The sequence below is a fragment of the Falco rusticolus genome, chromosome 10 (genome assembly GCF_015220075.1).
Source record: "Falco rusticolus isolate bFalRus1 chromosome 10, bFalRus1.pri, whole genome shotgun sequence".
Classification (NCBI taxonomy): domain Eukaryota; kingdom Metazoa; phylum Chordata; class Aves; order Falconiformes; family Falconidae; genus Falco; species Falco rusticolus.
In genome coordinates this window covers 19,651,776-19,678,840 of record NC_051196.1, presented here as the reverse complement: position 1 = coordinate 19,678,840, position 27,065 = coordinate 19,651,776, and the positions used below count along the sequence as shown (strand labels likewise).

Genomic DNA, 27,065 nt, shown 5'->3' with positions numbered 1-27,065 from the left:
AAAACACTTGTACTGAGAAGCAAAAATTTACGCATGCATCTTTTTCACTCATGACTTCAACTATTTTATTTTTTCTTATGACAATCATCCATGAGAACGTATTTCAAGTAGAATCATTCAAGTTGTGTTCGAGTGACTAGGAAGTCCTGTGTGGTTACGAAAACTGCCACCAAATGAGGGGCTTTTGTATCCAGCAGCCCCAAACAATTCCCAGTCAGGCAAAAGCACTCCAGCAGCGATACTAAATCAAGCCTTTTGAAACCATCTGACAGTAATGTTTAATATGACAGAGTTGCTATCAAAATAAAACTTTATTGATGAAACACTAATTAAAAGACCAACTAAATGTAGGACAAAGACTTCAGAGACTGCAATGTGAACTAGGTATTAAACACATTTTTAAGGAACTACACAACAAAGGGAGAGGCCAGTTATGACAACAGTTTCCTACGGCAAATTGCTCGGACACAGTCTAGTTCGCATAGCTAGTTTAGGAAGTTATTTATGCTCTGATGCAGTATCACCATTCTTCAGCAAGTTCCATGTGAAGTATCGCAGAAACCGCTACAATCACTGTTCAGGCTTACATTTGAAAAAAAAATAAGTTAACAACATATTCCTCTCTATAATACAAAATATACCTGCCCTCTATGAAATCACAGGAAGTTCTCCAAGAGGAAAGTTTCTCCCAGTGCAGCTAAGGATTCACAAAGTCGTTCTTGGAAGCAGCTGTCAAACATGTCACTTATTTCCTCTTTTAACTCCCTCAGCAGAGGCACTGTGGCCTTACCATCTGCATTCAGAATTCGCTCAAAAAGTTTACTCCAGAAATCACTGTCAACAGTCCTAAAACAAACAGAGAAGTTTTCAGTGAAACAGTATGCACACACAACATGTCTGACAAGATTTCCATTCATATTCAGCACTAAACCCCCTGGAAGAACCAAGTCTGAAATAACAGTTTCACTCACATGAGTAAATGTAAAGGAAAACTAGGAATGTATTATATTTATATGTGTGGGCCCGTTTCTCTCTCTTAGTAGGTTTCTGGATAGTAACAAGACAGGCTGTTCCACAGGTATATCAAATACACTATTTTTACAGTTACCTTTCCTAGCGTACCTGACCACTATTGCCATTCACAATGAGTCCCAGTACCTTCAATTTAAAGCAGTTATCAAAAGCATTATTTGAACCAACAAAGTTGGAAGACTCCTTTCATGAAAAAGGGATAGAGGTAAACCTTATTCCCCTATTTGCAAGTTAAGTTCACAGGTCAATATTAAAGGAAAATGGCAAGAGAAATGAAGGGGGGGTGGGGGTGGGTGGGGAGGGATTGTTTACAGCCAGTTTAACTTTCTTTTTTCCCCTGCATCCATCTGCCAGAGCTCTCATAGAGATAACATTTCAAAGACAATTAATAGTAATAAATCCCCTCTCTCCCAGATATACCCACACAACATGAATAAAAAGGTTAAATGACTCATTAAACCCTCAGAAAACTGATATAAGAGCTAACCCTTTGTTCTTCAGTCCTGCACTGAAGTCCGTAGACTGCACTGCTTCTGAATACTGAAGCAATTCCCTCCCTCAAGCTAGGAGTTACGTTGGCTTTTGAACAAATTATCTGCCTCTGCTTTGTAAGTGACTCACAAAACAGCAGCAACCATAGTCTCAGAAGGAATCTGGCCTGTGCTATTACACTAGCAACTCTTACATTTTCTAAAATAATGAAGTCATACAAAACCTAACCAAGAAAACAAACATGCAAGACTTGAGGCCATTTTCTTCATGGTCTGAGACAAGTAAGAGGCATAGCAGAGAAGGTTCAATGTTAGTAAGGACATCTAGGGAGTTACAAGTGACAAAAATAGCCCTAAAAATTCAAATACAGCTTCTATATACGATCTCACATAAGCCAGCACAGCTGAAGTTTCCTAAAATAGGATAGTGAAAACAGGAAAACTAAAAATGCTCCTGAAACTGAAAAATTTCCACATCCATTTTTTAATAATGGTAACATGCTAAAAACCCCTCCCCTGAAAAACATGTCAGCCTTACAGTAATGCCCAAAATGAAAAAAGAAACTTGGTCAGAATTCACATTCTACCTTTTCAGAAGTCTTTACCACTACGTTTAAATGTTTTGCATTCATTCTGTCACCTTTTAAGTGGGTTCTGATTTATTGAATGCCATTGGCCTTAGAAGAACAATTTTGTGCTTTGCCTTGCAGTTCCCCACTGCTTTGGTATTTTTTGAATTGGTAGTAAAATTAGTGGCTCTACCAGTCACTCTACTATCTTTACATTTGTTTAATGTTTTAAAATATTTAAGTCCTTTTTAAAAAGCATTCCTAAGATAAGGAGATCATGGTTGTTACATATAACACTTGTCAGCCTTCTAGTAAGAAGCCATCTTTCTATTTGTCACTGCCTAAATTCTCAGAACATTCTTTGAGGAAAATCATCTTGTCAATACAACCCTCAAAAAAACCCCAAAACACCCAAACAACCAAAGCAGCCAAACCAACCCCCAAAGAAAGAAAAAAAATCCAATTTCCAAGTCACTTAGCAGAAAGGACAGAAGTAGCATGACCTTTACCAAAAAAAAGTAGAATTACTAAAAGCAACAGGGAAAAAAAAAAGTGTCCTGCATCTTCATGGGTGTTGCAAGCATCACTGCCATGCGTCGCTGTATGCAAAGGATAAAGTGCAAGATTAATATCCATCAGCTGACTTTCTCAGGGAAGTGCTTCATTGTGCAGCCCCTTCTGGTGGATGAAGATTCCCTGCAGCAGTAACCTTGCTTGTCAGAGACTGCTTGAGAATTTATTGAAAGCTTCAAATTGACTGAGGAAGTGTTGTCAATTAGTAAGAGCTAAAACACACTAAAAGAGCTACACATGAATGGAAAAAAGATTCAGTGCAGATTCCTTATTCCCACATAATAAAAATGCCTCATTTATGCTGTTGATCTATGACTTCATTGTAACATGTAACTAAAGCACCTATACAAACATTTCTTGGAATTCTTGATATTGAAAAATAAGTACAGGAGATGAATAATAAATCTATCACACTTTCAGAAGCAAAGTAGAAGACAAGATGGAAAATGGAAATTCCTTACTTGTACTCTAAACTTTGAAGCAGTTACAATATACCCCAGTGAGTGACGAGCCATTACAGCCTCATTCCAACCACATAGAACTCATGCCCAGGCTTTACCTTCTTCCTCCTTTGTCTCCTCTAGCCCTTCACAGGTCTCACTCCCCTTCTACCCAAGTCTTCCTCCAAGTTCTGCCTCTACCCAGAGATCTACATCTTTTGATTCACTGTCTCCAGCTTTAACTGAAATTCTTTTCCAATTGACCCCTCCCCTCCAAACTCCCCCTAACAGCCAGCCCTATCCTTCCAATATCAGACCTACTACACCTGTTACTCAGCTTCTCCTGCTCCAGTTATTCAGCCAGTTATAGCTATTTTTCCCATACCCACATCCTGATCAAGTCTGCAACACCCTGTTCCTACCTTCTCAACTTAGGCTTTCTATGGCTTCATCTGCAATAGCTCAATTTAATCTCTTGTGGAATTAAAAAAAAACAAGTAAAAAAATTTAAATTAAAAAAAGGAAACACTATCAGAAATCTGTCCCTCTATCCCCACAGAATATTGTTAAAAACAGATCATGTTCTGATAGAAATTAATATACAGGAGTCCTATTATTCAGAGCAGGTCAGATTTACATAGCTCAAAGATATGTAATGTTAGAATATCTGTCAGTGGAGAGCAAAAGCTAGTCTCCATCAATGATTTCATTGCCTTTTTTGCCCACCCCCCCCTTTTTAAAGTATTTCTGAAACAAAGGCAGTATAAGATACATATTTACTGCCAACCTATGCATCATTGATATTCATTTCTTCAGAGAACAATCACCCTTGGCGATTTTGTTCTTCACAACCTAGTCCTGTAAGTTGATCCTCTGAAGAAAAATCAAAAGCTACAGGGTACAGTATGGTATGCATAGCAAGGGCTCAGCAAAAGCCTGCTCTAGCCTTGTAACTACTCATATCAGTAGTAGAAAAATGGATATATATCCAGTAAAGAAAAAAAGCATTTCTTCCACTGTACACAGTTTAAGAAGATGAGGATTTTTCATTTTGGGGTTGTTTGGTGGTTTTTTTTTTTCACTCCAAAGGTTGAATACAACAAACTAGGGGGTATAAGTAATGCAGGTTGCTAGGGAACTGGACAACTCCCAGCTGGTAGTAGGTTTTCTTAAAGCAAGATTACAGAAGTATATCCACACAGCAAGTGTGGCTAATATACTATGGTCCTGAATGCAGATATCTGTCAAGTATTTTCTGTCATGAGTTGAGAGTTCTGGAAAATCCTTATGAAATGCTAAGGCAGAAAATTCTGCAGGATGTGACTAACAAAATAAACAAGCGTTTAATCTAAGAACAAACAAAGGGTATATGAAGGCAGAGTAGTCTTATAGCCAAAACACGTGGCTAAAAGAGAGCAGTATTAATACCTGAAGACACACAGCAGCTTCCAAGAAGCAGCTACTTGCACATGCATCTTACATTATAACTTTAAATTATTTTCCTTCTTGTGTCTGTATACTCTTTTTGCAACTGTAACAGACAGAACTTAGTCTGTACTAAGTGTGTTTAAGAACAGTGTCTTAGAAGCCTTTCAATATAGCCTAGAATGAAAAAAAAAGAAAAAGCAGAAAACCAAAATAAATCTCAATTTCTAAAAACAAGATGTTCATGTAATTTTTTCCCTCAACACCCACTTCGAAACTTCTCCAAGCTTGATCTATCAAGTGAAAAGAGAGACTAAAGTAGTCTGGTCTGAAAGGATAGAAAAAGCAAAATCATCATAACTGGACTGTCAGGCTCATATTCAGCTTAAAATTGTCTCCTACACAGCACTAAAGCTACTACACAATAAACAAGTCTAGTAGCTTCAAAATTTAAATCATCACAGAACTAATGCTTTTGGCACAACAGCACAAAGTTCTGTGTTTACGCTTTGAAGATGGTACTACTGTAAAGAAAGTGAAGGGTTAGAAGTCTGCTTTCACAGCAGCCTCCTCTGCAAAAGGACTTACCTCGACACATTTTGTCTGATTTTCCAGATGGAATCCTCTTGATAGACCTGGACATGATCCCCAAACAGCATCAAATGGACTATATCTGCAATGCCAACCAAGTCTATCTGCAATCACAACAAACATCATAAAATTCAACCTCAGTTTCTGCAATCCACTACAGATTTCTCCTTTTGTGCTTTCACAGATTTAAGTCTGAATTGGTCTTTGCATCAGAATCTTCCAGAGACCTGCTAAGCAAGAAAACTTCGAAAAGTAAAATTCTGGTCTTATTGTAGGTTCTTAAATAAATACAATAGTCACATTCAACAGCACTTCCAAACCCTTCACTTCATGCCAAAGAGTTAATCAGATTGAAAATTTTCTTTATTCAATATTTATTGATAAGAGCTTTCTCAGTGTTTGCAAAATATAATTTAAGAAAATAGAGATTTTGTAAAGGAAACACAGTAACTGAGATGTCCTGCTAAACAGGAACTCACCTGATAAGGAAAAGAACTTTTTGTCAGAAGCTGTTGTCCATGATGGGTCTGAAATATGGGAAAGCTGCTGGGCAAACTTACTCGAGACTGTAATCTCAGATCTAGACTGTGAGAGAAATCCACTATCTTCAGAGCTCTTGCCATCTCATCATTAGCAAATGGATCACAGATTCTGAGCAAAGGAAATAAATGAAGCAACAAACTTGAGTTTCGGTTTTTGAGGTTTTTTTAATGAAACTTAACAGTGTAGCAAAGGTGAGTCTTAGCTATGTCAATGCTCCCCTCTGATGGTTAGCTTAAGAACTACTGCTGAAAAGACTACCCCCGGATGGGGAATCGGCTGGCAGCCTGAAGCTTAGAGAGGATACTGCTATCTCCAGAGTACACAATGGGAAACATTAAAGGGTTAAGGATGATACTGTTTCGATGTTGTCACAGTTATCTGAAACACAGCTAGTGAACAGGAGAATAGCACAATGTTTAGCAATTCTCCCTCCCCTTCAAAATCTGAGAATACTTTATAGAAGGAAGAATTAAGCCTCACAATACTTTAATAAACCTTTCTTGATCTACACACCAGGGAGGACAAACAGAAAGGGCAGTGAGGAGTATCTGTATAGATGACAGCGTACTGCCAAGCCAACAACATAAACAGATCACACTTCTCACTGCTGTTCTTACATACTTGTATGCTATGAGCATATTTTGTAAATTTATGCTATGCACTTGTCCTAGGATAGTTTTTGCTGTCTAAGAAAAACAAATACCACTGTCCTAACTTTTTGGCAGTTTGGTTTGTATTTGCCACACGGAAGTCCAGCAGGAGATACCCAAGTCCGTCAGGCCACTGTTAGAGCAGTGATATCCAAAATAGGATGCAGGCACCCTAAGAAATGTGCAAGACAATCCATTGGGGTGTGTGAAGAAAATATTAGAAATTCAGTAGTACATGTACATAAAATTTATATTGTTTATTTATAGAAGTCATAAATAAAATAAAATTATAAACAAAATATATTGGGCCTGTGCATGTTAGATGACTGTAGGTTCAAAACAAATTCCAAGTTAATAGCTATTTTTAACCTATCAGTCAAGAACAGCCTTAGTGAATTTCTTCTAATGGAATAACATCTTAATCATCAGACATTCCAAAGTTACTGTCTTCCCACACTTAGTTCACAGATCACATTCCAAGGGACTTGTGACTTTGTTAATATAATACAGGAAAGAGCTTAAAGAAGAAAACTAGATCTGTGCATCAAGTTACAAGCTGGACTGTAGTGGAAGCTAAGGAATCTGCTTAAGAGTGTGTATGGATATTCCAGTCCCACCTGCCCTTTGCCTTCTAATTTCCTGTTTCTCAGATACATAAAACCAGAAGGCAAGTTATTTACCAGTATTCAGTTATCTGTCCAGTATGTTGGTAAAGTAAAAAGTTGAGAACACAGGCAATAGCAAAACCATTTTGTTTAGTATAAGTTTTACAACATCACTGCATACTATTTCTATGGAAATAAACTAAAGAAAGTTTTATTCCTAAACAAAGTGTTTTCACTGTTTTTCAGAAGAGTAAAATATTTTTGCTGTAGCCTAAAAAAAACAAAAGCCACTGGACTGCAATATCAGTACCCCAGCTAAAGAGGAGAAATTACAAAAGCGCAAGAGCTGTAGCTGAAGGAGTATTATACATCCTCACATATTCACACAAAGAGACAAACCTGTCTCCCAGAAAGAACGTCTCTGGATTCAGATCTCCATGGACAATCTCTGCTTTGTGGAGCTTCTCTACCACACCCAGAAGATTATAAACAACCAGCAGGATAACTTCCTCTGTAACGGGCTTGCAGGCACGAATAACATCCTAAAAACAGGGAATAAACATGTATCTATGTGCCATTCTACCTTTGATTAAGTGAAATATTTATAGCTCACCTTTTTTTCCTTACTCATGCGTAGAGATAACAGTCCTAGCCTAAATTCATAAAATCTGATTTTGCCTGTGATCAGCCCAGCCAGAATTACAAAGAACCATAAGCCATTCAGAGACACTATTATTCAGAAGTGGACAAAAGATCAGGAGGAGGAAATTGAACTGAAGACTGAAATCACCATTTAATTTGTAGTCTATTTACATACAACAATTCAAAACGCACTTACAAGACTATATAAAATGCAAATCCTTCAGCAAGACACTAAATGCTATATAACCTTGCTATAGCAGACTGGAAGACTGGAACTCATTGAAAGATATCAGGTTAAACAAGAGTTTTAGATGCAAACCTTGTGGAATAACAGGTGGTTCCTGGCTCAGGTTGTTCAACACTCATGAACAAGGAATATGTAAAAACTTGGTTTGAGTTTGTCTCTGAAAAGCACATGATCTATGAATGCGAAACCAGCTCTAACTGAGGCTGTAACAGACGATCCTGATTTGTACATAGACAAACCCCAGAGAATCTAGATTGCAGAATTAAACACGTGAAGCTATGTTCAGCAATGAGCATAATGACAAGAAAAACTCAGTAATGGTACCTATGCAAGATTTCACATCTTCTACAGTTATACTTTATCTGTACTGACCCCAATTGTGAAGCGATTTATACCCCTGTGCAAAACAGCACAGCCATCTTGATACAAGTAACAGCTGCAATTCTCACTGAAGCTCTGGTCAAAGTCAGTATTCAAACGCTGCTGTAACTGAAGCGTGATATAAAAATCCCAAGGCACAGGCTGAGAATGCACCTACAGGAAGGTACATAGGAAGAACATTTATTTTTGGAATGAAGCGAAAATTGCTCATCTTCATATTCTTTTCACCCTCTTTTTTTCCTCCCCATTTTATCAAGGAAAAAACTTTTAGTTTATATCGACAACTAGAAAGAGAACTTGAAGTAGCTGACTTCACACACGGAATTCAGAAATTAAGACCAAACTTACAACATTTTACTTTATACTGGCTGAGGAGATTTTAACATTTCACATTTGTATAATAACCATCACATGTGTTACCTTTATTGCAAATCCCTTTGCATCCAACTGGGTGAAGTTAGCTGGAATGGCAAAAACCATCTTGTTTTCTTCATTGGTCCAGTATTCCCATTTGATACAATAAGTCTCACTTCCTGTTACAAAAGTATACATTCATGAGCTGTCACAGCAAATATACATACCCAGGCTGTTCAAGTTATTCTCCCTCTATACCTCATAAAACTAGTGAGGGTGAGTATGAAGCTTATTTCAAACCAATTAGAACATCAATAGGTCCCTTGCACTGTGGAGAGTCTGGCATACCTACCTAGCTCAACTTCTTTCTCCAACTCCATGACAGGCAGAGTGCCAGTCTCCAAATGAAAATCGGGAGAAGCAGTCAATGTTTCTGGCATAGGATCTAAAAGTTTTTTACGTTGTTCAGCACTCCACTGAGTTACATCATCACCTGGGAAGACAAGTAATAGAAACAGATGAGCTGAAACTAGGTGTTGAGTCTCTGTGACTTGATTATATCTGTCAAGAAAAAGCAAGCTGGATATTGGAAGCTTTCTATCTGCATGCTAATTTACCACATCACCTTTCAGCAAGCCCATTAATCTCTTTCCAATAGTTTCTTGTTCCGTGAAGCGAACAAGACATTCATCTTTGAAACTACCTCACAGACTAATGTCATCATAAGGTCTCGATGATTATACTGTAGCATCATGTAAAATGTCTCTTTTACAAGAGACCAAAGCTCTAGATTAGGTACATCTGCTCAGCCACAGCAGAACTCAAATTCATTTTGCAAAGTAACACTCCATTTTTACATCTATGTCTAGATTAAGTGATTAGCTTGTGATTTTTTAAATGAAAGGCTTTATCGGAATTCACTCCCTGGAATACAGCAGGGGTTTAATGTAAGAAAAGGAAAACAAAGTTGGACTCCAACTCTGCTGCTAACTGTAATATTAGGAATTTAATGGCTTTTACCTCCTCAAAGACACACAAAATAATTACATGTAGGTCTGGGTTTATTTTCCTGCATAACAGGACAGAGAGAAGGTCATTCAATAGACAAGTTCATCTGTACAAAACCAAGGTAGCCTGAAAAGCATTTATCTCAGAGTAAAACACAGCAGAGCTAGACAGCTTCAGTTGACTTCCTCTCCCAAAGACTATGGCTAGTAACGAGTGACAACATTTTAAGCTTCCACAGTACAAGAGTAAGAAACAAGAGTATTATTACTTTACTGTTATATTTATGAAACAATTTATATTTATGAAAAGCATTGCAGTAAGATATCGCTCAGAAAGTAATTCTGTGAAAATAGATCCAGGAAGCATTGTAGGTTGAAGGCTAAATAGGTGTTCCGATATTTTACCATCGCAAACATATTTACTGGCATGCCTTACAGGAATAAACTGACAGACATCTGATGTAACTTTTCTGCTCTTCGCAACATAAAGGAGTCCTCAGTAGAATTACTACATCCAGCTTGAGAACAGTTCAAGGAAGATGTACAGAAAGGAAGAAAAAAGCAACAGGAATGATCAAAAGTTTAAGAAAGGACCGTTAAAGCATCTGAACACATGCCTTTTTCTGAAAAAAACCTGCAAAGATTCTTCATCTTGCCCTAAAGATTAGTGCGTATGATGAGTGTAATATCTATCAAAAATATTTCAGCTATTTTAGTAACAACACACTGTTAATTTTATTTTCATTCCAGGTCTCGAGCATGCCTCGTTATAAAATAGTCTGCAGACACACAATAACATATTCTTCTCTAGAGCAGATACACAGAATTTTCAGATACACAGTTCTAATTAAAATACCATAAATAGAAATCAAAGGAGTTAAAGGCAGGTTAAACACCTTGAAAACTGTCATTTAACACAAACCTAATTCTACAGGCCATATTTTGAAGGCTTTTTGTGACCATACCTGTTCTAACTGTAATATAAAAATTGATAACAGAGAGAAACAAAGGTATTTTTGGCTAGAAGAAAAAAAAAAAAGAAAAAAAAAAGAGAAGAAATTAACTACATTTAAGTACCAGTGTTGTTTTCCTTCAATAGGAAAAACACAGCGGCAAAACAGCACTATAGTTTACAGCAAAGTTAAAAGTGCAAATTTAAAACCAAAATTATGCAGCTTTCACTAGATTTTAAATTCACATTCACCTTTTTCAACATGGCACTTAAACACACAGTGCGATTGGAGAGAGGAAAAAAATTAAGAGAAAACAAAGGCATCTTAGAGGTTCTTACTACTATCCAGTGCAAATTTTTTTTTAATTTGACCTCATTACTCCTACACAGTCCCTGCTTTAATACATTAGATAGCTTCTCTGTCACATTAATATTTACATTTTTTGGATGCTGACAAGCATGCAATACTATATACCTCACTACTACTTCTGACAAGTGAGACATAACTTTAGTCACAAGTCAAAGTAATGGGAAATACGCATAAAGTAGAGAATAGAGGTAGTAAAGAAAAAACACCATAGTTTAGTGACAGTTGCAAGTTATTTGCTGAGAGTGAAACTCAGTTTAGTACTAACCAGTTATGTTTTCATTGGTACCTCCACAATCACTAGCCATTTCAGCAGGCAAGCTCTGAGCAAGTTCCAGTTTCTCAGGGATATGCAGGTATTTAATAGTAGATATTTGTGTAACAGAGGACCGAGAAGATCCTGAGGAGACAGAACCACCTGACGAACGAGTATCTTCCAGGCTTGCTTCCATGATCGGGCTGTAAATAAAGTCATCAGCTATTCAGACTTTCAGAAGATATGGTGCCTAGATAATACCAGCCTAGTGACTATGAAAAGATACTGTGCACTCCCAGACTTCATGTTAAAGAATCCCTTTCCCAACCTTAGTGGAAAACCAATAGTTATGTCAGAGCTTCATTTTAGCTTCGGTGATTGTTTATACTCAAAATTAACCTGTAGACTAAGATTCTATCTTCCCTGCCACTAAATATGACTGCTACAACAGAAGACATGCTGAATGTTTATTACTCCCTTTGCTACCAAAATTCAGACCTACAGTGTTTTTAAAGCAAGGGAAATAACTCTTGCTCTTCCTTCCCAATTATAATCAGTACAGCTTCCCAGGGAACTTGCCAAGTAAACAAACACCTTCAGCATGATATACATGTTTACATACTAACAGCTAGCAAATCACACTCAGTTCTGAAGTAAGAAAACACTATAAAACAGATGGTTTTTTTCTCTACAATGATAAGAAACAGGAGGTGGTATGCCAGTTTTTTTTCCTCCAGCTTTTCTCCTCTGAAGGAACCTAAGCTATAATCACCAGATGCATTTTGTATACTAAAATAACTACAGAAGTGTAACAGTATAAAAGGAACTAATGATTCTACTGTTAACCTCTGGTTACAAAGACAGAATGTGTTTATTAATTTATTTGCAAATTGTTTGGTAGAAAAAGCATGGAGTTAAGTCCTGCAGCAGTGATACTAAAAAGCCAAGTGGGCTTGCTATTGCCTCTTAAATCTGCTGAAGGCAAAATGGACCACAAGCTAGAGAAATGGCTGTTTTCAGTATATTCTGCTTTCTTCAGAAAATTTTTTCTTCAGCAACAGGACAGTGTAACCACAGCCTATGAAAGACACACAGGAAAAGGGGCTTAAGATGCTTTGCTGTTAATTACCTCAGTTTGTTTACATCAAGAACTCCATTGTACTCTCCCTGACAAACCAGCGCTTCCTGATTCAGAGGCACACTCTTAGATTCTGGACAGCCTTCCTTCAGGACACCCTGTGAAAAAGCAGAAGTTGGGACTCTCTGAGCTAGCACCCCATGAAAGGGTGTTGAGGCCAGGTGGGCAGCCCTAACAAAGTCACACGTGTCTTCTGGGTTGGCACAAAGAGTTTTGTTCTTGTAGGAGCCTGTCACAATTGCATCTTCAGTCAACGGTTCAATTCCATTCAGCTCATCCTGAAAAAAACAGGTTGAGACAGTAAAAAGCCTGTAGATTTTATGTTGAATTTTCTTTTAATTTACTTAAAAGCTGAACATTTCTTTCTCCCACCCCACCACTTTCCAAAATGAAACTGATGCTCAGTCTTCATGTCCTCTACCTATATTGCTACTCAGTTTGAGTAACTGAACCCTAACTGTAACTGTGCATTTTTTCCCAGCTAGAAGGGGTAGCTTTGTTACCTTCTAGAGTGCTGCAGAGCTGCCACCAAGTGTTAACAGCTACTCAGTATCTACCACTGCAGAAGTCTGTTTCAGTTCAGTTAAAGCATGTTATTAAGGCGTTTATAAAGATGACTCTAGAACCAAAATCAGCATAATGCTCACCATGCTTGACCCTGCTAAGTATTTCATATTGTAGTTGTACAAAATCCTTCTCGGCTCAGAAAGAAATCCTCTCACTCAACCAGTCTAAAGGTCTATCACATCATACAGTAATTAAGTCCTTTGGTGAGAATAGCAACTACCATCTCTATTGAAAGCTTTACAAATGTCTGCAAAACTGCCACAAAGACATATAGCTTAGGAAACAAGATGCAAAGGTTTAAGGGAGTCAAACATATGGTACTTTGGGTGAGGAACACAGAAGCAGAGATGCTTGTTTGGGCACATGGCAAGAAAGTGTATGGAACAGGAAGCAGCGTTCAAGAGTGCAGCTCTTCATCACACAAACTTTTTAGAGTAATCCTGGCCACTAATCAGTTGTTTAAAATTCGGAAGTCTCCTTACTATAATCTCCATATTAGCCATCCTAAAGTCTAATAAAAGCATGAGATTTCCAGTGTAATCTTAACATAACCCAATTCAAGTACTGCCATGCCAGACAAGTTTATAATCCCTGCTTATCACACATGTCAGTCCAGCCAGTCTCATTCAGTTCAACAACTGACATTTTATTTTGGTTTCTCCTTAACAGGAAATCTGCTGTGGGGTAAAAATTGTTTCCTTACACAGGCTTCTGGTGATGCACTTTCCTTTGCAGTAAGAGAATCTGAAGGTTTACGAACAGCAAGAGGGCGCTGAGCACTCTTCTGTGTATGATCTGCAGAACTAAGATAAAGTTACATTTCATTAAATGTTTATTACAGCTGTTTCTGATCTTCAATAGAGATTCTTCTCAAGAGTTTACTGATGATTTCATTCTACCACTTTCTACTACAGAAGAACTAGCTCTTCAGAATGACAGAAGTTTATATAGCAGCTTCAATAGTTCTAGATTGAGGAGGAACAACAGGAGAGTATTTCCTCATCATGGACTTCTCAAGTAGAGTAATGAAATAAAACAAAAAAAATACAAACAAAACAAAAAACCCCACATCCATACCAGAAATACTAGAAACAGTACTGCACTTCAACTGCTACAGAAAGCAATTTGATACTTCAGTTCTCCCTACCCTTGAAATCTAGGTCTTAATAATCCTACCTTATATTCTGACTTGATGAAGTAGAGGATTCATCAAATATGGAGAAAAATGTAGCAGGATCTGGTGGGAGAGGGAGACCAACATCTGTAAATAAAAAAAACAAGAGACTCCATTATAGCAGTTTTTCCACAACAGCGTATCCAATGCTATTCAAAATATTTAATACAGTCTAAAAAAATACCAGTCCTAGAGCAGGAAATTAGAGCACGAGCATTTTAAAGAAACCTATTAGAAGAGGCTTGGTTTTGTAGTGTTAATATACCACAGTTTGACTACCATATTATGTTAGCTAGCTTGCTCTTTTTAGAACATATTTCAGAATTTGTACCTTTTTTCCCAAGGCTGGCCTCATCTCCCTGTCCCTCCTGTTCATCCTCAGAATTTAAAAACACGTTTCCCTTTCGTGTATCTGGGCATACATCAAGAGATTGGATAACTTCTGTCAACAGTCACAACAGTCAATTCAGGTCAAAAGTAAATTTATTCAGCACACACCCTTCCCAACAACAAAAGTGAATATATAATTTCTGATTTTATTCCTCTACCAACTCTTCCGAGGAAGAAAGGACTTAGTGTTAAACTATCTTTGTCCTCTCTTACAGATTTTAGTAAGACTGCGTATATGAAAGTGAGGAAAGCTCTTCAGCTATTAAAAGAAAAAAGCTCTTCTGCTTGAAAATAGTTTCAAATAGTGACAATTCTCAGACTTCAGATGCTTTGCCTTTTGCTGAATATGGTTAAAGGCACTACTAGCATGTTCTAATTTTCATTCTTCTAATTCATCTAGACTTTTGGATTTAGTTTGTTGCAGTCTTGCTATTCATATAAAAGAACACTTCTCTTTAACCTAACCTTCTCCTTAATCATAAAAAATTTAAATACTTACCCTCAGAACAAGATAGTTTATGTAGCTGAGTATCTTCAGAGACCCGGAATTCACTGTAAAAGAGATAAACATGTTTCTTGTATTTTACAGACACCTTCACAAAACATAAGATTGTAAAAAAGGTAAGCCAAACTGACATATGCTACTTGTAAGAAGTTAAAATCCCTCAGACAATCAGAAATAAAGGCAGATTACAGGTCCTGGTCACAGGCTGACACCTAGGGGTATATTCCATTCTGCCTGTGGAAATGGGCTGTTAGTGATTCCATGTTACTCATAACTAATCATCCCCACAAACTTTCTCACTGTAGGCAAAAAAAAATCCAGTATTACCTTTGCAATTGAGGCTGTTTCTCCCCAACTCCAGTTGCACTGGAAAAAGTAAATCCTTGCAGTCCCAAAGCTGGCAAAGCTTCTGTTATCTCTGTTGGCTGTAGAAACGAAACTCTATTTTGATTCTACAGTGATGGAACCACAAGCCATGCAACAAGGTTCCAAGAGCATTATGATAATCCTGTGTAAGTCATTAAAGCCCTGATTAATAATTGTCTTTAGACATTTTTATTTGTACTTAATTTACTTGCATGAAAAATAGTCCATTCTTACTGCTTAGTATAGTTAAAATGCATAATTTTACTCTTTGCAACCATATATATATAACTTTCATAGATTTTATTCTGCAACTATTAGAGACATATGTAAGCAGTTACATCGCTTACATTAAACTCTATTTCATTATTTAAAACACTTACAAGGCATTGTTTTGGAAATGGGGGGGAGAAGGGGGAGAGCGGAGAGAAGGACTGTTCTTTACTAGACCAACCGATGAGGCTGGGAAGAGGAAAAACTTTAAAATAGTTAACTTTTACTTGTTATTTGCAACCAATAAGAAAACTGGGATTTAAAAACTACCTAGCAACAACAGACCAAAGTATACTTGCTTGAAAGATACTCTGCTCGAGATAGGTCTGCATAGAAAAGGAAAAAAAATATCGAATACATAATAAGGCATACTACCATCTATAAAGCTTTGAGACAAACCAGATATGGCTTTGTGTACTGTTCTTGGCTGGGATAGAGACGATTTTCCTCATAGTAACTAGTATGGTGCTATGTTTTAGATTTTTGACCAAATAAACTGGCATTTTAGCTATTGCTGAGCAGTGCTTACACAGCATCAAGGTCTTCTGTTCTTCATGCTGCCATCCCAGCAAGTAGGTTGGGAAGGGATACAGCTCAGACAGCTGACCCCAACTGCCTGAAAGGATATTCCATACCATATGACATCATGCTCAGCAATAAAATCTAGAGGAAGGTGGGGGACAGTCAGAATTATGTCATTTGTCTTCCCAACTAACCATGATGAAGCCCTGCTTTCCTGTAAGTGACTACACATCCGGCTGCCAGTGGGAAGTAGTGAATGCATTTCTTGTTTCGCTTTGCTTGTGTGCACAGCTTTTGATTTACCTGCTGAACTGTCCTTATCTCAACCCATGAGTGTTCTCACTTATACCCCTCCAATTCTCTCCTCTATCCCAATGAGGCAGAGCAAGCAAGCGGATATGTGGTGCTTAGTAACCACGCCACTTTGCAACCCTTCACTTCTTTCCCTAGTTCCAGCTTCTCCTGTCTTCTTTTGCACTACAAATTCTCTATATAAAAGGAAACCACACATGAATAGAGCTTAAGGGCAAGCAATTCACCCTTAAGCATTTGGCATACCTTTACTTAAAAAAGTTTAGAAGTTTATACCTTAGCATAAGTATATTGTCTGACTGTTAACAAACTTAATACTTGTGAAGGAGCACTACAAAAAGTCTTTGATATACATTCCTATAGTGAAAGGATATGACTTGGGGACAAGCAGGGGAGAAGAAAAGAAATATTTCTCTGAGCACTCATTTACTGGGTGATACATGCACATAGTAGACTGAAGCATACTTTCAAAAAAAGTTTAAATATCAGCCAAAGATAAACTTATTAGATATTGCTCCTCCTTTGGTACTTTTACTTAAGAGTAGCTATTTGTAAAAGAACTGTTAAATGAGGACAATACCTGTTCACATACTTGTTTCTGCTTGTCATCATCTTTCTTCTTTAATTTCTTCTCCAGCTCTTCAATCTTCCTTTGTATTTCTTCCTTCTTCTGTGCTATGGCCTGCATCTCCTCTAAGGAAGAAAAGCTTATAAAGCACAATATGTATTCTCCTCTAAGGAAGAAAAGCTTATAAAGCACAATATGTATTTCACATGCAATTTGTGACTAAAGCCAAAATTATTTTTAAAGGGGCTAAAATCTCTGGCAGTCTTTCTCTGTTTCATGGCTTACATGTAAAGCTCTCACGTCACTCATGTCACTCTCTCTATACTTCAGAGCAATTATATAACTATTCCAGTAGAAAAAGAAAAGCAGCTGCAATAACAAACAGCTGTATGCTGACAAGAAATAAGAATAATTTTATGATTCCATCTCAGAAAGTCTTATGCCATCCCATTTTGAAGCATACCTTCGGCTTTCTTCTTTGCTTTCTTTCTGTAGATTTCAGCTCTGATCTCTTCCAAAGAGAATTCTTCAACTCCAGCATAAACTTTATCTTTACAGTACATCACCATGTCTTTCTTTTCTTGAGTATCCTGCTGATGATTTTTTTGCACTCGCTGTAGTGGGTCCTCGTCTTTCTCAGGTTTGTGAGCACTTAAAACATGGTTTATGCTGGGCTCAATTTTGCAGGGAGTCCTGAAAAAAACATGTAGTTAGTACTTTGATTATATGTACTTCACTGTAATGCAGAAAAGCAAGCATAGGAGAGAAAACTGCTAAATTCAGAATCTAGTTGTAGAATAGTGTAAAGACATTCTGTTCTGTTGATAGAAAAAACAAACATGAAAAATGGAATGATAGCACATAAAAGGCAAGTATACCAACACAGAACTGTGTAACAAAAAAAACAAACGCAAAATAAAATGTTAATAAGGCCCAATCAAGAGCACATAAAATTCTTATGATACTCTGAATTGCTGTGCATTGGGGAGCAGGGTCTAGGTTTACTTTAAGCTCCATCATTCTGCGTGACCAATACAGGTGGCAAGTCCCTCATCATCCTATAAAACAGAGTTTATCAGGGCACAGGGGCAAAAAAAATAAGCAGTAGGACTTAAAAATGGAAGGTCTTGGACTAGATTAAGCATTAGCATTTTAGATTAAGAAAAAAAAGGAAGATTTAAGGTGCAATAAGAGGAGAATTTGCTCATGGAGAATGCTTTGCATGCTGAGTGACAGAAATTGAATGTGTCATTACAAAACCCAAAACAAACACCAAAAAAAATTCAATAAAACCCCCAAACCATCACTGTACAGTGAAAGGAATAGCAGTCAATTTCTTACCTTGAAAGTGGCTTCTGAAAACACTACATGTTCATTTCAGGAGAGAGGAACTAGAATGTGTACAGTTTTACAGATACTAGTAATCTAGACCACAGCAGCAATTATCTGTACCTCAATAAAACATGATCTGAACAACTGATCTTAAAAAAAAAAGTAGCATGAACTGTGGTCTGCATAAATATTTCAAAAGAAAACACAGTGGACAGTTCTAAGACATCTGGTTTTGTATGTGAATGGACTCACAACCCTAAAACTATTTGGGAGATTAGGAGGCAAATAGGTGTTCCTAACGGTTGGAAGCTTTTTAAAAGCATTTTTAGCAGGGGGTGGGGCCTTACTACCAAGATCACTACAGGGTCCTTCTGCCCAAATGTCTAGATGACAGCTGATGTCACGATTTGCATGTTTACAGTTTCAACCCAACACTTCCAGAATTGATATGGCATCATGAGGGAACTGACTCAAACGAGGAAAAAAGTAAATCTGCTTTTAAACTTTCAACTCTATAGTATAAAACTACATACAAATTCTCTGCTCAAGTTGCTTACAGGTAAATTCCCCAGTATAAAGACGTGTGCTGCCTTCTGTAAATAGTGTCTTCATATGAGAGACCAGCACGTTAAGAGATTTAATTCTATGGCATCACCGACTTTCAGGAGCAAGAAATAAGTCTTACAGCTTAGACGGAAGTTTAGTTTTGTTTTTTTTTTAACATACCCTTAAACTAAATTATGGATGTCCTTGGTCAGAGCTATTCTGCAGTCCACATGCAACACACAAAACCCGCAGGAATAACCCATGCTGTTAGCCACCTTTCAGCATTCTTTGATTATATGCAATTCAGAACCACGGAAGCTGCCCATCAAACATTCTTTGCCACTTCTCTCCTAGGAAGAGCTTATGTATTCTCTGGCCATCATTAGCGGCAGAAAAAGAAAGGTAAGCAGCTTTGCAAAACAATGCATTTGCCTCTGCTCTAACAAAACAGAGTAACCCCACCCCTTGGGATTTATCAGCACTTCAGTGAGCACCATACAAGCAGGAAGGTAATTTCAGGCAAAACAGCACACTCCTCCATGACCTAAGTAACACTGTTGTCATGGAAACTTTGATAGCTTGTTTCAGAATAAAATTCCAGATAGCTTGAGCACAGAGTTCCCAAGACAAAGGAAAACAGCAATAAGCCTGTCTCAATTCAGGGCTGCTTTCAGAACAAGCAACATCCTAAGAGAGGTAACTGTGTTTTTGTGCTAACACACTGGGTTAAGCTATTAAACTAATTAGCATACATAAATACGTTATAGGCTCCCACATAATGAGCAGCAATAGTCAAATACCTCCCATGTCCTTATGCATCCTCCACGGAAGCCTCTGCCGCCAAGCTAAAGCACAAAAAGCTTCCAGGCTGACAGACTTTAAAATTCCTGTAGATCAAGAGGCTTGACTACTTGGCAAAACAAGTCAGAATTTTACAAAGCAGCTTTGATCATTTCAAATGCAATCCCCATTTCAAACAGAAGTGAAGACTCACATGAGTTGTTGCTGAGCTGACTCTTCCACATATGGAGTGAAATCGGGCAGCGGGAAGGGCACCTCTATACCAGTATTTGCACTGCTGTGAGGACGCTGAGGAAGGAAAAGTCAATGTTAACAGCTTAAAGATTAATTTTTAGACTCTACATTACTCTGTACTCTGATTCTCCCTTTTCCCTACAAATATTTGGCTCATTTATAGTTCTTGTTATTTAAAAAAATTAAACCTGATAGACTTTTCTAAGATAAATTTACAAGATTAATTTCATTCTGATACATAAACTGTTACAGACCACCTGAACACTAGCACCTAAAAAAGCAAGACAAACTCTTCCTGCATGTCCTCATTAGTACCTAGTTACTGTTATTATGAGAAAATGTTGGTCAAGCTGCATATTCCAGTTGCTCCTCATTTGTTTTCCAGAAATGCTATAGTCGTCATTTTTCAGCCAAGACTGTTTCATTTTATCACGGTATTCCTTCTGCTGTAGGAACCTCCAGAATTTTCAATTTTCCTCTCAGAGGCCATTCCAACATCACAAAAACCCCTTAACTGCTTCTGAGGTTCATTATTTAAGAGAAGACGGAATTTAGCCTGAAAACACACTACTCGTCTACCAATCTGAAATCCCCCTAGACTCTTAAGCAGAAAAAGTTACACAGTGGGGATATTTCACAAAAGAACTTCTCTTTCCAACCATTTTTCAAACTGTTTACTTAGCCACCGGCAACAAAAGAGAAGCCCCTTTCCTCTGTGCACCTTTTAATATCTCACAGCATTCACAAAATGTTATTCCTTCACAAGCCAGAACTAGCGTGACATTTCAGTGCAGTTAAACATCCTCAACTCTTCTGCTAGCTGCAGATTTTTATTTTTCTTTTAATTACATCTAAAATTTCATTAAAGGAGGAACACAGAACTCTAAGGACAGACATTAAAAGCATATAGAAGTGTCTGGGGATCAAAATGAATACGTTGACCAGCCCAAAGCAAGACAACTGATAAAAGAAGTTTACATTAATAATTCCTCATCATCATTCTTCTCAGCTAAATGAAACCTGTGATTTACTGAACTCTTCCAGTCACTTAACCAAATTGCTTTGTATCTGGTAGTAATTATTCCTGGAGTTTCCATGAATTTCAGCCCATTTGCTTCCCTCCTCTCATCCTAGTTTCTGTTTCCAAGCTTCATTTATACTGACTCCTATATTGAGAAGTCTAAAACATTTTTATCACCCAATTACTTTCTATTCTTCCCCTCTAATCTACAAAGAACAGAGGAACGCTGAGGGTTATGAAATAAACTTAATTTCATAGGATTTATTTCCTTCAGATAACATCCTGGATCATTTCTCCAGAAGGGCTTAAACACCTGTAGCACAGCTGTTCCTTTTCATGTCTCCAGCATTAGTTTAAACCATTGGAACCTACTTTCTGTCATCCTATTGACAGGATAATCATTCCATTGATACAGTAGTTCTTCAATTCTTTTGATCTCCGCTCTTCTATTTTCCTCACAAGCACTTCAAAAACAGACTTGTGGAATGCTGTACATGCCTTATTTTCATAAGATGGGCAACAAATTCTTCCTTCAGGTTGTATTGCGTGGTATGAGTTTAACTCTTGCTCTTCTTTCTTACAAAATTAACTAATGTCTGGCTTGTCTCCCTTTCTTTGGCTAGTGTTTTCCCTCTTGTATTCCTTTTCTGCCCTCCGAACAGTTTGGCAGGCCATCTCCACCAATTTTTCCAGTTAGCAAGAATTACAACTTCTTGATTTAAGAGCTCTAGAGCTTTTTAAACTCATTCTAGTAAGATCAGCTTGCTAAACTTGAATAGGCTACGCACAGCCAGACTCTTTAGGAAGAAGCTAGGAAGATTTGTAGTTACAAATAGACACAAAACCCAGGCAAGGGAGAAGGAATATGACCTTGTCTCTGGGATTATCATGATGAAGAGGTCATCAGCTCACACACACCTTCCTCTTTTTTTGCCAGTCCATTTTGAGACTACTTACCCTGCCAGAGTTCCAAGGTCCTGCACCGAGTTCATTCTCCTTGGCCCTTGGAGCTGGAGGTGCTGTCCATGGCTGTGTTTTAAGTACAGGAACCTCAGGTCCAGAAGCTGAATTTTCATCAAACACAGCAAAACCCGGATTATTTGAAAGTTGCTGAGAAGTTAGTGTCTGGAAGCTGCTGGTTTGATTCGTGGCTATAAGCAAAAAGATTTATACAAATTAAATTTCAGCTATCACAACTATCACACCCAAGTGCAAATTCCACAAGTAGAAGATGTAACTCTCGCATTAATGTGTCATTTCAGCAATGGAACGTACCTATAAGTGCATCTCCTACACGACTAATTGGGGCTCTCACTTTTTTCTTCCCCCTGCCTTTTAGATCGGCCAATGAGCTTCTCTGAGGTTCTGCAGTCCCCAGAAGACCCACATCATCTTCATCAGGAGCCTCCTCAAGCCCCAGTAGAGTCTGCCGAGAAACACGGATCTGAAACTGCCTGAGAAAAATGTTGGAGAAGTCAGCATGAAGGTCCTTGTGCCAGGTATCTACTGATATACATAAGCCTAATTTAAGCTCTTCCTTTTAGCTGGAAGCTTACCTGTGACGAGACTGGAGTTTGTCCAAAGGCTCAGCCTTGCGCTGAAGACCTTCCTGGAATATCAAATCTGCTTTCTTAAAACTTCCTCTAGCCTCAAGTTCTTCTGCCCATGTGATGTAGAGTAATGCCAGTGTTGTGCCAATTTCCTGGCTATGTAGGTAACTGTACAGATCCAAAGGCTCGTTACAACAATTTCCCTGAAAGAACCAAAGTATCTCAGTAATCACATTGGACTACAAAAGATTCCAAGTCAACGTTTGTGCTTTGATGCCTCCTGTGAGATCCCACCGATTTCAATACAAGTCTTACAGGAGCAGCTGTAAGGCCAGGACATACAATTGTATCATGTCACAGCACACAATGTAAAGGATTCAATAGGAGAATAACAACGATAATGAGAAAAACCTCTGACTGCATGTACATATTTGTCAATATTACCACCAATCCCTTAACTCTAGCCTATATATTCAAAATGAGTCATTTCTTAGATTTTTAACTGAGAATTCAATGATTGAACTATGTCATATTAGTTTTCCTGAGAATAGTTATTTTAGCTTTATCTAAAGTGTAACATATTATCAGTTTCAGAACTGGCAAATCAGCTCAGGAAGCTAAACCTGGAGAAAAGCTGCTTTAGGAAGACAAGAACAATAAAAACTGTAGCAATGGAAAGACAGGGCAAGACCAGAACACACTCCAGCTTGGTTTTGCTTAAATGCAGGATGTGGATACAAGAGAGTTAAAAGTTAGGCTAATGGGTAGGACAGATACAACACTTAAAATGTATCTTGAAATCACTTGTCTCCTTAAATATATAATCAAGCTCTACTTGATTAAGCTACATTCTAACTAGCTTTTTCAGAACAGATCTTCTGGAGTTTGTAGCTGTCCAAACAGAACATAAAAATATGAATAAAAAACAGAATAAAAAAATGTTTGAAGATCCTATTGAAAATGAGAAGTGGAATTCAAGAGTAGGCAACACATTTGCAGAGTGATACTTCTATAGTACAACAGATGTACTACATATTATTTGACACTGTTGTCAGAAAAATCAGCTTCACTGTGCACAAATGACATGACATGTACCACAAAAAAGCAGCACACAAGACATATTTGCAAAACACTCACAAACTTGAGCCAGAGATTAAGATAGCGGGGATCTTTGTAGTACCGCTGCTGTTCATTGAGTGCTTTCACTGCCCTTTCCAATATGGCTGCGAGATTGCTCTCCTTTCCACCTTGGGGGAAGGTTTGCTCTGTCCACTTGATGTACCTAGAGATGGAATGTATTCATAGGAAGTCAGTTCTGAATAAGACACAAGGCCTCTGTTTCAGTATCACATAAGGAGATTCAGAAAAAAATTAGTAATAGTATTGAAACACAACATATCATTCAAAAAAACTGTTACAGATTTTATCTTTTAATGAGTTTCTTATTAAATTAGAATATTTTTTCCCAATCTTTTACAAGAATATCTGACCTTTCTATTCTGTCTTCCAAAATAAAACTTACCGGTCCCAGACATCCAGTGGATCATCTCCAGAGTAAAATCTGATTTCAGATTCAAACGCCCTAAAAAAAAAAAATTATCCATCCAATAAATATACATGTGTAACTGTAAAGATGTTTTCTATACTGTAAACTAAGACCTTCACTCTCACTTATACCATTTTGTAGGTCTATCAAAAAAAGGCTAGGTTAGTGTATATTTAGGCTTGAGCTCTTACTGAGACCAGAAGAATAAATAAAAAATAAGCCTTTGCACTTTTCTTGAAAACAAAAGCATTGGGAAATGTATCGTCACTTAACAAGAACAGATACACATCTGTCCTGATTTCAGCTGCGATAGTGTTATTTTTCTTCTCAGTAGCTAGTGAGTGCTGTGTTTTGGATTTAGTATCAGAACAATGTTGATAACACAGTGATGTTTTCAGTTGTTGCTGAGTGATGTTCATACTGTGTCAAAGACTTCTCAGTTTCTTAGACTCTGCCAGTGAGAAGGGACGGGCACAAGAAATCGCGAGGGGACACAGTCAGGGCAGCTGACCTCAATTAGCCAAAGGGATATTCCATACCATAGAATGTCAGGTCCAGTATATAAATGGGGTCTTGCTGTTCAGGGATTGGCTGGGCATCAGTCAGTGGGTGCTGAGAATTGTATTATGCATCGCTTGTTTTTCCCTTCCCTTTAGACCTTATTCCTCTCTCCTCCTCTCTCCTTTTCGTTATCATCATCATCATTTATTTTATTGCAATTATTAAGGTGTTCTTACCTCAATGCTCAAATTTTACCTTTTTACCCAGCTCTCCTCCCTCTCCCACTGGGTGGTGGAGCAAGCTGCATGATACTTAGTTGCCAGTTGGAGTTAAACCATAACAGCATCTTTTAAAAGGGTATTTCCAACAATTCTACTAGCCCAAAGCTTATACGGTTGCCCTTGACAGAATGTTTGTTCTATTATGAAGAGTTATTATTAGACAGATATATGGTGAAGTTTAATTTTTGCATAACGCATCCCTTATTTAAGTATAGGAGAAAGTTGAAACACACACAAGATGATGGAAAAGCGTGATGATCAGACAGCTACAGAACTGCACCAGAGAACAGTGAAGACACACCGAAGTGGCCACGCTGATAGTCATCATTTTGTCTCATTCAACTCCTGTGCATCATTCCATGCCTACAACATGACTACTTCACTCTTAGGCAGCCCATCAAGAAAGAAAACCACCTTGCAGTTTGACAAGAACACCAGCCTGTGTTTAGCAGTGGCTCTAACTTGACCTTGTAGAGCTCCCCAGGCAGTCCCTTCTTGAAAGGCTGTGCTCAACCGTAACACCTCACAAACATAATGAGTCAAGTTGGACAAACCCTCTGCCGACCCCAGTATAGTAACAATTCCATGGCTTTCCATGAAGAAAAAAAATATCCAGATCCAGCTGATAAGCACTGGTTCAGTAAGTACTGGGCAGGTGTTCACAGACTGTAGCATTTCACATAAAATGACCCAGATGGTTCAGCATGACAAGTACCAGTGCTTCCAATTCTGACAACACAGTATGGACATAACTATGCAGACTCTTCACAAAGTCAACTTGGCCTTTCACAGGGCATGGAAATTTGAGGATCAGACAACAGAAATATAACCAAATAGGTTTGGGACACAAGATGCCCTTGAAATCATACAGTCATACTTGTGGAATACTGTATGCAACACAAGCCAAACTCAAGCTGACTTTACGCACTCAAGCATCCTTGCAATACAAAGATGACAGAGATACCTGTTTTGTGCCTATATTATGATAGTAGGAAGTATTCATCTCCTAAGAAACACTCTGCTTCAATAGATTATTGTAGCAAAGAAAAAAATATCTCTTCTCCTTGTAACCTATATGGTTTTTTTCATAATGAATACATTTAAAAGCACAACTGAATCTCCCTAGTGTTTGCTGTTTCAATGCTCCTTTGCAAACCTGTAAGCAGTGGTCAATACCGTACAGCACCCACAGCAAGTAGCCCTAAATACCTGGAGTGCGACAGTAGAGTAGATGTCTATTACTAAACTTCTTTCAAACTTTTGTTAGTGCCTATGAGATTAGTACAGCTACATATAACAGAAAAAATAATGAAGAGGTAGGAAGATAAGGGGAAAGAAGGTATCAAAACACTGCTCACTGTTTTTTGAGCTGAACAGCCGTGTGGACAGAGGTCTCCTTCTGAGCCAGTGCCTCCTGCAAGGCAGACATGACACGCCCCTGCCGAAGGGGCTGCACATTCTCTTTGCTCAGCTCCCACTCATCGCTGCAGTCCTGTGACATAACAGCCTCTCCTTTAAATTCTGCGTTAATAACAAGAGTGATAAGGAATTGATTCATTAGGCAGGATAATAACCAGAGACGACAGATCCACCACACACTTTCTGTCCAGCCAATAAGCACAGCGTTTAGGTCCCCAACTTTTGGAGGGAATTGTGCATTTAATTCCCCTCCCCATATGGGAATAATACAAAACGAGCTAAAGCACTTCTTCACAGTCAAGAACCTCAGGCAGGTGATGTTAGCAGAAAATACTACTAAAGTTAAGCTGCTTCCCTGCCCAGCTGCGTGCTCCCTTCCTCCCCCCCAAGATTACCCCCGCCTCTGAGGCTGGCGAGCGGCGACCTCCGGCCGAGGGGAGCCTCGGCAGCACCGTCAGCCGAGTCGGGCCGCTCTGGCGCTTCACCCACGAGGAGCTGTAGCGGGCTGGCAGCACTCGACCCCCGCCTCCCTGCCGCTGAGGCGGCGCCGGCGCCCGGAGGAGACGAGGACCGCGGCGGAGACCCCCCACCTCGCACCGCACGCAAGCGAGCGGCCACAGAGCGAGAGGAGCCGCTGGCTGCGCGGCTCCAATATGGCGGCTCGGCCCTGAGGCGCACCCCCAGCCCCTCTTCCCGCCTCGCAGCCGGGGTCCCTCACGCCGGGATAAGGGGCCGGCGCCCTCCCGGCAGCGGGAACCGTCCCTCAGCCCGCCGGAGCCCACAGCCACACGCACGCGAGAGCGGAGGTCGCAACTGCCCGGCGAGCGCGCGAGCTCCCCGCCACAACAGCAGCCCTGCCTCAGCCGCCTTCAAAATTCAAACTCCAACAGCCGCCAG

The 27,065-nt window shown here is 38.7% G+C and overlaps 1 protein-coding gene across 6 annotated transcripts; it reads right to left on the bottom strand.

Annotated features, from left to right (window-relative positions):
• Positions 1–277: 277 nt before the first annotated feature.
• On the bottom strand, positions 278–27,065 carry BUB1B (BUB1 mitotic checkpoint serine/threonine kinase B). Of its 6 annotated transcripts, none has more exons than XM_037402345.1 (24): positions 26,963–27,065; positions 26,108–26,270; positions 23,944–24,003; positions 23,559–23,703; positions 22,428–22,624; positions 22,147–22,325; positions 21,829–22,022; positions 19,810–19,904; positions 17,401–17,630; positions 16,950–17,062; positions 15,227–15,324; positions 14,894–14,946; positions 14,336–14,446; positions 14,007–14,091; positions 13,534–13,633; positions 12,255–12,541; positions 11,138–11,328; positions 8,896–9,036; positions 8,610–8,722; positions 8,181–8,342; positions 7,319–7,461; positions 5,601–5,772; positions 5,119–5,225; positions 278–846 (listed from the first exon to the last, which is right to left on the bottom strand). In XM_037402345.1, the coding sequence occupies exons 2-24, from the start codon at positions 26,248–26,250 to the stop codon at positions 657–659; spliced, it is 3,309 nt and encodes a 1,102-aa protein (XP_037258242.1). In that variant the 5' UTR covers positions 26,251–26,270; positions 26,963–27,065; the 3' UTR covers positions 278–656. The 6 variants fall into 6 exon arrangements, with proteins under 6 accessions (XP_037258242.1, XP_037258241.1, XP_037258244.1 ...); XM_037402344.1 differs by having other exon boundaries at positions 26,564–27,024; XM_037402347.1 differs by having other exon boundaries at positions 14,336–14,443; positions 26,564–27,024.

What these genes read in the sequence shown, in the direction of transcription:
- BUB1B (XM_037402345.1), bottom strand. Translation starts at nt 26,250, where the DNA reads ATGTCACAGGACTGCAGCGATGAGTGGGAGCTGAGCAAAGAGAATGTG. An exon ending in GTGCATCACCAGAAGCCTGT is followed by an intron (nt 12,542 to 13,533) that starts GTAAGGAAACAA and finishes TGTTTTTTTCAG; the next exon opens with GATGAGCTGAATGGAATTGA. An exon ending in CAAAGGGATTTGCAATAAAG is followed by an intron (nt 8,343 to 8,609) that starts GTAACACATGTG and finishes ACCTTCCTGTAG; the next exon opens with GTGCATTCTCAGCCTGTGCC.